Raw genomic sequence first — 11029 nt, 5'->3', positions numbered from 1 at the left:
GGTGAATTTCAGCTGCTCTAGGTTATGTGAGAGGAACCGAGGGCCAGGCATGGGCTGGGGCAATGGAGGGAGGGCCCCACCTCCACTGGGCACAGAGCAGGGGGGCTGGCATGATCACTGGGGACCTGCTGCCGCAGGGGACGGGAGCTTCACCTCCATTGCTCCAGCCTCCCCTCCAGGGCAGGACACCCACCCACCAGCACTCCCCCCCACGGAGGAGTGGGGTCTGTGCCCAGCACCCACGGGGGCCAGCTCTGTGGCTTCCACCTGGCATCACCCCCAAAGCCCAGCTCCATGACCACAGAAGCCCTGTGCTGTGTGAGAAGAACCCACCTTTTTCTTCCTGCAGTTCAATCTCAGCTTCTTCTAGTCTGTCTGAAAAGGGAGAGAACAGAAACATCAGCCTGCGGCCTGCGGCCAGCACCCTCTGCCCATGTCTGGCGACAGTGGTGACACCAGCAGGGTAACATTCCTGACTCCAGTGCCCGTTAGGAGCAGTGGGGAGTGGGGGTGCAGCCTGAGGAGCCTCATCTTCCAGGGTCTTCCCCACCCCCACCCCTGCAGGGTTCCATCCTCTCAAGAGAAACACGAGAAAGGCGAGAGGCGTGGCTTCTGCTGCCGCCCCTCTGGGGATGAGGGCAGCTTCCCAGTGAAGGGAACGCTTGACTCCATCGGCTCTCCCAGGGAGCAGGGCAGCAGATCTGGTACGACTCCTGCTCCTCTGTGCACTCCTACCCCGCATTCCGTAAGTCCCAGTGTCCACCTCTTTAAAATGGGCTGACACCAACAGCTCGCTGGGTTGCCACAGAAATCAAATGAGAAAAAGAGCTGTCAAACGAAAAGTGCCGCCGACTGTGATAACACAGAGCTCCTGGGAAGTTACGCAGCATCAGACAAAAGGGCCCCTCCACCCCGAATAAGACGTCCCAAGGTGGCTTCCTAAGAAAGAGAAGAAAACCATCTCTTTTTGTCATGGTTGAGGACACACGACACACTTCCTTCAATGACGCTTGGCACTACAGCCTCAGAGAAATCCCTTCCAAGTACAGGAGCGGAGAGGTGAAAGGGGAACAGCATTGTCTCACGAGGACCCGCCCCCAGCAGCACCCACACCCACCCAAGCTGTACACCGTGTAGATGTCTGCGCTGGATGTCCTTCTCAGTAACTGCCTGGCGTCCTCCTCAGAAAAGCACCCTTCCTTGCTGAAGAAAGATCTTTCTTCCTCATTGAGAAATAACACATTTTCCAACCTGGAGAAAATCAAGTGCTTCATTGAAGATCACATGGTTCCAAAGTAAACATTGCACAGTTAGACCACTTTCTACTCCCTCACTTGACAGGCAGTCCCTGCACACCTACTGTGTGCCCAGCAGTGAAGACACCGATAACAAATAAAAACAAAATAGACCCTGCCTTCAAGGGTGCCTTGTCTGGTCAGAAGCAGACGCCCAGGAGCAGAAAAGGCTGTGGCTGATGCAGCGGGTCACAGCAGCCTGGGAAGAAGAGCTCCTGGGCAGCCTTCAAAGCCCCACCTCAAATGTCCCTTTCCCTGTGAGGCCGGTCGTGACATCTGCAGGCAGAATTGATCCCTCCACACAATAAGCTCCTGAGATTTCTTGTATGAGCTCCACGGTGCTCCCACAGTGCCCAGCACAAACACTGTCAAGTCAGGGAGACGAAAAACCGGAGGGAGGGAGGGAGGGAGGGAGGGAGGGAGGGAGGGAGGGAGGGAGGGAGGGAGGGAAGAAAGAGGCCATTTTGCTTATAGGACTAAAGTACCATCATACTATGAAACTTTGACATGTACTGTGAAACTTGGAGCTGTTTTGAGATGTTAAAGAAAAACTTAGCGTAGCTTGTGGGACATTCAACCAAACAACTCGCCTGTGTTCTTCAAAAACGTCACTGCCATAAAAGATGAGAAAGACTGAGGAAACGTTTCAGATGAAGGAGAGAAGACTAAAGAGACAGGACCACTGGTAACTTGTGGTCTGAAATCTTCTTTGGCTGTAGAGGGCAGTAATAGGAAAACGGGCAAAATCTGAATAAGTTCTGTGGGTAATATTCCAGAATTGTATCAGTGTCAATTTCCTGCTATTGATCATTGTGCTGTGGTTAGTCAGCAGTACTGGTTTGGGGAAACACTGCCTTATTTACAAGTAAAAGGACATCGTGTTTGCAACATATTCTCAGAGAGCTTAGAAAAAACTAGAAGTAAAACAGAAAAAAAGGAGAAAGCAGATGCCGTAACAAGGGAGCATTTGGGCAATCTGGGTGAAGGGTGTGCAGGAAATTTATGCTCTTGTTGCAGCTTTTCTCTAAGTCTGAAATTATGTCAGAATAAATTAGAAGGAAAAAAAGAATAGCTACCAGGCTGTTCGTTAAACAAAGAATAAAAAGCCAGGGCCTGGAATTGGAAAGATATTCAGGAAATGTTTGTTGAATGAATGAGGGAAGTCATTCGGGCTTCTCCTGCTGTAAACAGGACCAATGGCCCCCGGCCCCGTCACTCTTCCAGGTTAAGAGAGAGGAATAGACTAGCTCAGCCCCTTGACTCTTCCAGCTCAGGCCCTTGGTAAGTTCAGGACCTATTTAAGTCACATGGCCCCTCACCATCTGTTGAGAAATTGTGGTCTCCCCGAAGACAGTGGCAGGGATCTAGACCACGGGCCCCAAAGCTGTGTTCCCCAGAACACCAGCTGATGGAGCTGTGTGAAAAAAGGGTTGAGGAGGTCAAATCAGCGTGACAAACATATCTCGACAGGAAGAAAACAGTTTCAGACTTCTTGGTGCCTTCCTTGCAGCGGGAGCCCCGCAGGCTGCCCACCAGGGCACAGGGAGGGCACATCCCCACTCGTGTGAGCACGTGGAGGTTTGTAATGGAGTGCTGGGAGGGAACACATTTTGGGACACGCAGGTCTAGCAGCCACGCTTAGCATCCAGGCCCAACCAGCTGCAAACTGCTGCTGCCAAAGAAGTGACAGAGGCAGCAAAGCAGCCAGACACTTACATCGGGGAACAAGGACTGGCAGGATCTGTCATGGCACCAAAGTGGCCTCTGGGCTCTGGTCTGGGAGGTGCTGGTCTGTCGTAGCGCCAGACCGGAATGAGATGGGATGTCGGGGGGCGGGGGGGGGGGGGGCGGGGGGGGGGCCCTGAGGACGAGCCTCTCGTCTGGGAGAGGGGAGGCCCGGCGGACGGGGACAAGCCCAGAGCCCAGGACCCAGTAAACGGTCCTTTCCACACCACACTGTCTGGCCTCCTTGACCGAAGTCTTAAAAATGAAAGGTCAACTCAAGGGGAAGAGAGTTCCACCACGGGGTGGACGTGGCTGTGTCGCTCACCACTCTCCTAGAACCCCCCGCCCCCCGCTGCCCAGGGCTGGGCAGTGGGGACACGCAGGTGACCAGGCAGTCCTCCCGCAGGATTCCTGGGGGGGGGGCAGGGGCAGACACATCAACCACGGGGCATAGGGGGCTCACACAGGGAGAGGAGCTCGGCCAGGACGAGCATCCTCAGGGATGAGCCACTGGAGAAGGGCTTTGGGGACCAGTGAGAGCCCCCAGGAAATCGTGAGGTCGGGATGGACGGAGCAACACCCAGGGTCATTCTAGAAGGGACAAGCCAACAGCATAGATGGACTCAGGGTGAGCTGATGGCGAATGGTGGCGTTTGAAACGGGGAGTCACTAGGGCCTGGGTCATGGGGGGGCCTTGAAGGCCAGGCCCAGAAGCTTCGAATGGTTTCATGAAGGGCAGTGGCGTGGTGCACGGAATGGAACAGAGTCCCCCAACGTCCATGTCCTCGGAAAGTAACCTTCTTTGGAAAGAGGGTCTTTTCAGATATAATCAAGTTAAGGGTTCTGAGATGGGGCGATCATTGTGGATTATTCATGTAGTGGGGTCCTTAAACAGGCAGAGGAGAAGAAAACCAAGTGAAGATGGAGGCAGACAGGAGGCGGGCGGCCACGAGGAACGCCTGGAGCCCCTGGAAGCCGCAAGCAAGACGCAGGAGGCTCCTCCCCGGGGCCTCCAGAGGAGCCGGCCCTGCTGACACCCGGAGCTGTGAGAAGCCCCTGGTTTGAGGGGCTCTGTTCCCACAGCCCCAGGACGCTAGTGCACACAGACAACTGTGCACTTCAGGGAATGACCCCTGGCAGCACTCGGAGAAATGGCAGGAGGGGCCCAGATAGGAAGTTGATGTTGGGCCCTGGGGACAAGGGGATGGCAGCCTGGGCTAGGTCCAGGCCTGGGGGCAGAGCTGGGAGCAGACTCGCCATGACCAGCAGGGGTGGGACGGGGCTGGCGGCGCTGTGCAGGACAAAGTCCAGGTTTGTCACCTGGGAGGCAGGCAGACAGCAGCAGGGTTCCCACGGGGGTAGGGGCGGCGCAGGGCAGGGCTCAGGGAGGGGTGGCGCCTCAGCACTCACTCAGACGCGTGGCCCTGCTCACTGACGAGACTCGTCTGCACAAACCCGACCTGGCCTGAGGCCACGTGCCGGCCCAGGAACCAGGGCAGGCCGGGCACCTGGGCCCCGAGTATCTCGATGAGGTCGCCGCTTTGGAAGGTCAGCTCTTCGGGCCCGGAGCCCTGGTAGTCTGCCACTGCCGAAGCCAGGCCCACAGCTGTGGGAAGGAGGGCACAGGGTCAGTGCTGGGGCGGGGCCAAGGGGGGCAGACGCCATCCTCAGCAGACACACGAGGTCCCGCTGTGGAACCATCTAACACCTGTCAGGGATTGCAGTGAAGCTCAGTCACTGCACATGAGGGGCTGGACATTCATGCGGTCCTCAGAGGGGGTGCTTTATCCCCATGCTGAGGGTGAGAAACTGAGGCCCAGAGACCTCAATTATCTTGGCCCTGGGCTATTGGCCTCCAAGGCTGGGCTCTTTCCTCCGTCCCACCCCGACGAGGCCAGGCCAGGCCAGGGACTCTGCAGGGTGTGTGCCGCTATAAACATGAGTCCCTCCGATCCCTCCTCCCCTGGGGCCTCATGTCCATGTAACAAGGACACAAGGCCACCCCAATACTAGCCAGTCTGGGGCAGAGCAAACAGCGCTCGACAGGGAGCCCTCGGTTAGTGCACAGGGCCACTTCAGCCACAGCCCGGCCCAGCCCAGCCCAGCGCCCCCCGAGTGTTTAATGTGGTTCCAGAAAGAGAGGACAGACTGAGAATGCTGGCTGAACGGTCTGTGGAAGCTACACTTTAGAGGCAGTGACCAGGACCCGGACCCGGCCTTGCTGTGCTGTGTGAGTTGGCACCAGCCAACAGACCTCTCTGAGAACAGTCATCACACTGTGACCTAGAGACGATTCTAGCTACATCTGGAGGCTTGGGGAGGATTCAGGGCGAGGGCAGAAGCTTCCAGAACACTGGCACCCACCTCTCCTCACCCACCTCTTTCCCCAGGGAAAAAAGCCAATGGAAACATTTACCCATCAGCTGGATGTCCGGCGTCCTAGGTCTATCATCTGTAGAGTCATCAAAGGGGTCCCAGGGAGCCCTAAGAGCCCATCTGGAGGGGGGAGAGGGAGGTCTTTGCTGCAGGATTTCAGATTTGGGGCAGACTGAAACTGTGTGGAGTCTGGATGAGTCAGCAGCCCCCAGTGACCCATGTGGATCCCACCACACACACACACACACACACACACACACCTGTCCAGGTGTGGGGCCTTCAGGCCTAGGTGTGGCACTGCCTCCAGGTAGCCCCATGCCCCCAGCCCAGCTGCCTCCTGCCCTTTCTCATGCTCATGTTCCTGGGGAGAGAAGCTGAGCCATAGCCTGTTATTTCAAGGACACTGAACGTCTGGAGATTCAGTTTCTCTCTTTGTCTTGGCTGCCAGGAAGCTCCAAGCCAAGCTTATGCCTCACATTCAGCAAGTGAGCAGGAGCTTACATGTTACCTGTCCTGGTTTCCCCCACGTGATGACTTGGTCAATATTCATTCAGATTCCCCTGTGCTTCCTTACTACAGGCTCCCTCAGAAGGTCTTCATGAGCTGGGATATGAAGCAAGAGCTCCATGCAGCACATGTGGGTGCCCTTGTATCCCAGCACAGCCCTGCTGGGAAATGGCAGTGTCCTGTCACACAGGTGGCAGCCCTGAGGCCCAGCTGCTGGACTGGCTTGCCAAGGTCACACGTGGGAAGCAGCAGAAAGGATCGTGGCTGGGTCTGCCTGGCTCACACTGCTTTTAGTCTCCCCACCCCCAGCGCGCACACACACACACACACACACACACACACACACACACACACCCCACCCCTGCCCGTGGACAGCCCAGGGCCCAGGGCACCTCCGAGAGGCCTGACGGCAGGAAGCAGTGAAACAAAGGCCGGTACCTACTGATGAAACGGAATCAGAGTTTCTGGAGTGGCTACCGCTGCCAGCTCCTTGGAGGATGTGCTGAGGTGGGGGGCCGAAAAGTCCACTGCTGGGGTTGCCTCTCCCTGGGGACCCCCTGAAGCCCGCCTCAGGGGCTGGGGGCCCCTCTGTGCACCCCAGGGAACAGTTGTTGCTCGCACATGGTGGTCAGCACACAGGACAAAGAAAGGCCCTTCAAAGCGACAAAGGGTGGTCATTCACGGCGGCTGGACACAGGGGGGGCCCACCCTTCCCCTCCAGGATTCACATGTGAAGGCAGCGCCTGTAGGAGCCCCCCAACCCCCAGCTCTGAAACCCACATCCACTGAAACCCAGACACCAGAGGTGTCTGGACTTGGGCTGGGGTCCCAGCTTTGCCCAGGCTTGCCCTGGGAGCCTGGCTCGGACAGACTCCTAGGGCCTCAGTTTCCCCTTCTGTACGGAGGGGTCAGACGTGTGATCCCAAGGGCCCCTCCTGCTTGGACCACCATTGGTGAGTCTGACCACAACTGGCCACCTCTCTTCCTCTCTGTGGCCAGGGTAGGACAGGCAGCTTCATGTTCCATTAGCTGCAGACTTAGAGACTCATTGTGAGGCCACCGTGGCCTTCAAAGCAACAGCTGAGTCAGGAACACAGGGTGGGGGGTGGCACTTGCAAAACTCCTTTTCTGTTCTTTCTGTGGGAGCTGACCATGGCCTTACAAGGAAGTGACGGAGCCTGGGCCCACCACTGTCAGCGTCACCTGCATACCCCTCCCTGCCTGAAGCCCCCTGGTCTCCACGTGCATGCCTGAGCCTCCAGAGCTCTCCCGCTGGCTGTGGCCCGGGCGTCCCCAGCACAGCATGGAGCTGGCCCACGTCACCATCACTCGCGTAGCAGTCACCTTCCTGGATGAGGAGGCTCTCATGTGTCAGCCTCAAGGCCTCCTCATCCACGTGGACTTGGATGGCTGTCTCCTCGTCCTCATCCGGTGAGAGCAGCCAGAAAGCCTGGTCCACAAGCAGGTTTTCCAGACAATGATGAGTGAAGCCTGGGGAACCAGACAGACCCTGGTCACCAGTGGGCCTCAGAAGAGGGCAGGGAAGCCCTCATGGCCCCAGGGTGGCCAAGCCCTGCACTGACTAGGCCCAGGGAGACACCCCGCCCTGCCTTGGGGGACCACATCCTGGGCGGGCCACCAGTCTGACTGTCTGAGCTGCAAGTGGGACAGCTGTGACCGCGCACAACTTATGACTTCCTTGTGCCTGGGGAAGGTTGGACGAGGACAAGTTACTTCCTTTCGGACCCTCAGTCTTCTCATCTGTGAGATGGGACGAGAGCGTCCAACACTGTCACATATGCTGGTTGTGGGAGTGACACAGGCACTTCGCAAGACTTGCAAGAAATTGTCATTTTCCAACATCCTCAGCCCTCAAACCAGGGGTGGGGGAGCAAGTTTCCCCAGGAGACGTAGTCAGACCCCGCAAATGCCTCCCCAAAGAACGGGGAATGTTCTAGAAAGAAAGCACTGGGGTCGAGGTTGAAATAACAGATTCCTGGTCTGTGCTTGGCCGGTCTGAGCTTAGCTTCCCTCCGTTCTGGTCCAGCAAAGTTAGGTGGCACAGTGTTGGAACAAATTTGGAAACTCAGCCAACTTACACGGGCAGCACAGACGGTGTGTGTCTGCAGCTCCACTCACCACAGTGTCCTCCTGGGGACAGGTGAGAGGCCATCATGAACTAGCCTACTCTAAAGCCCAATTTATAACATAAACGCTTTGTGTGTGACAAGTGTCCTGCTAGAGGAGTCCTTGTAATCAGTTCTGGCAGGGCATAGCCTTACCAAGAGCGTGGTAGGTGGAAAACTTCCAGATTTCTTCGAAAGTCTTAAAGGTCACCACAATCCGATCCTGGTCACTGTGGATAGACAGCAGCCTGGCCGATAACTCCTTACAGGGAAGAAGCAGAAATCAGAAACCATCCCAGGGGCTTGAGGCATCTGACCATCAGGGCACAGAGCCACACCACAGGAGCATTTTGCAGAAGTAACCCTGCAGGGGTGCAAGCACACCGCAGACTCCTTGGCGGCCCTGGCTTTCCTCTCCTGCTCTCTCAAGCCAGCTGTGGCCCCCCCAGTGCCTGTGCCACAGCCTGCTCCTTCCCAGCCCCTGTGGGACCTTCACGCTCTGGACATACACCCTCACCAACTCCCTTCCCCCGACTGCTCCACCAGCCTCCATCCCTCCCCACCAGCCAGCGACACTCGACACTAGGTTCCCTCCTGTTCAGGCTGCGTTCTCAGCCCTGTTCAGCCCAGATGGGCCACCCCGGCCCCACCTGCAGCTTTTCCAGTTCTAACTCCCCATTCCCTCTCTGACCTCCATCCCATGAACACTCCTGGTGGGGGTGATGGGGCGTTAAAGCAACACCAGCTAACACGGACAGACAGTTACAACGACTTACAACTCAGTAAGTGTGTGTGTGTGTGTGTGTGTGTGTGTGTGTGTGTGTGTGTGTGTTTCAGGGAAGGGCTCGTATTCGTCTCTATTTGATGGACCCTCCACGTGGCACAGCCGGGACTCAGCCCAGAGTCTGCAGGCTTAACCACGCCACTCTCACCCGGTGTCCTAAGGGGCAGCCCCACTGCTGAGCACCTGGGGTGCTTGGTGGTGCTATTTTATTTGCAGGATCCTCACCTCAGCTCCCTGGGCAACAATTCTCAGCATCCCTCGATGTGTGGCTGAGGAAACCGGGTTCACAGAGGCTAAGGGGCATCGGCCAAGGTCAGGCTAGGCTGACTGCAAGGTCAGATGGTGGCCACCCAGCCCTAAACCCCAGGACCTCTGCAGCCTGGCCCAGGCCCCTCCCCCACCATCCTCCTGCCACACTGCTGTTGTGCCCCATTGTGCGGAGGTCAACAGGGGGCTGCCCGTCAAAATCAAGGAATAAGATTGACTCCCACCAGCCCTTTTTGTACCCAATCAAAGAAACTTTAGAAATCCTAGCAGGGTTGAGGACACAGGGCGAATGGGACAGGGAGGCACGGGGGACGTGGCAGCCCACGCTGCTGGGCCTGCAGGAAATGATCTGATGGGTGGTCCCTGGGGCCAGACAGCCAGGAGAGCAGACAGGACAGGTCACAGCGCCACCACGAGGCGAGATCAGGGATAGCCACCCCTTCCCATGGCCTTGGCTGCTCGTCTTCTGGACCCTGGTCTCCTGGGGCCACCAGCTCTGCACTGAGCGGTCCTCCTCTGTCCTGTTCTCAGTCACGCACTCCTGCACCTGCGCTCACCCGGGTTCCTTCCACCCAGGCCCTCAGCCCCCAGAGGAGCCAGACTCACCCCCAGAGCGCGGGCCACCCCCCAGCTGTCGTTCTCCAGCAGGCGGAGCCGGTGCCGCAGGGCCTGCTGCAGCTCGGGGTCCGGCAGCCTGCTCTTCCTCCGCACGGCCAGCAGCTGCAAGGTCAGGTCTGGAGGGCAGAGCAAGGTCGGGCAGTGGGCCTGGTCCACAGGAGTCCTGTGGGCCTAGCCACCCCGTGAGCCCAGCTCACCCCGCCATGGGAGCCGGGGTCAATCCCACGTCAGGCACCTACGCACACCTCACACAGCTGCTGTCCCCCTGAGCCCCACTTTCTTTGGTTGTAAATGAATTGCAGGCTGCCCACATCCCACAGAGTGATGTGAAGAAGTAGACTCCTGTGACAGCCCCAGGACAGGACGGCACTGAGTAAGCTTCCAGCAAATGTCCTGAGTCACCAAGACGTCCAGCCCTGACCTCTCCCACCACCCCCACTCCAGCAAGGGTCACCTGACCTCCGGTAGACACTTCCAGAACCCTCAATCCCACCCCAAAACCGGCTCCTCTCCCTGCCTTTGCCGTCCCCAAAAGGGCGCCAGCCCAGCCCTGCTCAGGCCCCCACACGTCCCTCCATCACACACATGGGTCCATGGGAATCTCATGGGTTCCCCCTGCAATACCAGGCCTGGCGGGCTGCCCTTAGATTCAAATCCCAGCTCCCAAGCCACCCCCAACCCCACCCCCACCCCCTTAAGAGACCACTGCAACACAAGAATCCCCAGAAAAGGGGCTGTTCCAAGGGAGATGGGTGGTGTGGAGGAATAGAAAGGGAATGAGGGGGAGAGGGAGAGTGAGATTCCCCAGCCCTTTGCATACGCATTGCTGCATTGCGCCTGCCTTAGAATTTTCTAGCAGGGGACCCTGGAGCAAACAAAACCCATGCCCTCCTGTGGGGCAGGGCCAGAGGCAGAGCTTCTGGAAGCTTCTGGATCTGGGATCAGGCCTAGCATTTCACAGCCTGTTCTACTATGTCACCCCTGCTGCTGATGTAAGAGGGTGGGGTTGCATTTTCAAACCCAAAGTCATCTGCCCTGTTGCTTAACTTGTCCTGATCCTGGCTGACCACAGGCGGCACCGAGCACCTGACAGGAAAGCGGGAGGACAGGCAGATGTTGGGGCAAAGGTGAAACGCCAGCAACACTGAGGTCTCCGTGCCCCCCGCTGCTGGGGGTCAGGAGTGGGATCTCCAGCGTGAGGCACTTCTTACTACCCCCAAGCCCAGTGCCACCCTCACTGCCCAGGGTTGCCCACCATCCATGCTCTGCAGAAATCTGCCCACATCCTCAGAGCCCCCTCCCCAGAAACTGGCCCTTGGAGGCCTCTTCTG

The 11029-nt window shown here is 57.7% G+C and overlaps 1 protein-coding gene across 4 annotated transcripts in view; it reads right to left on the bottom strand.

The window, feature by feature from the left end:
* The window catches only part of SH3TC1 (SH3 domain and tetratricopeptide repeats 1), a 44905-nt gene that overhangs the window by 14830 nt on the left and 19046 nt on the right, over positions 1–11029 (bottom strand). For all 4 annotated transcript variants that reach the window (XM_019711525.3, XM_074320779.2, XM_019711520.3 and 1 more), the window contains exons 4-11: positions 9687–9814; positions 8186–8291; positions 7248–7394; positions 6346–6556; positions 5437–5516; positions 4431–4626; positions 1118–1251; positions 334–375 (exon numbers count right to left, since the gene is read on the bottom strand). In XM_019711525.3, coding sequence (XP_019567084.3) covers positions 334–375; positions 1118–1251; positions 4431–4626; positions 5437–5516; positions 6346–6556; positions 7248–7394; positions 8186–8291; positions 9687–9814 — 1044 coding nt within the window. The remainder of the gene's footprint in view (positions 1–333; positions 376–1117; positions 1252–4430; positions 4627–5436; positions 5517–6345; positions 6557–7247; positions 7395–8185; positions 8292–9686; positions 9815–11029) is intronic.

The sequence above is a fragment of the Rhinolophus sinicus genome, chromosome 1, assembly GCF_057876585.1.
Source record: "Rhinolophus sinicus isolate RSI-liver-muscle chromosome 1, RSI-T2T, whole genome shotgun sequence".
Classification (NCBI taxonomy): domain Eukaryota; kingdom Metazoa; phylum Chordata; class Mammalia; order Chiroptera; family Rhinolophidae; genus Rhinolophus; species Rhinolophus sinicus.
Note: the sequence above shows the minus strand (reverse complement) of the source record. Positions and strands in the feature narration are given on the sequence as shown.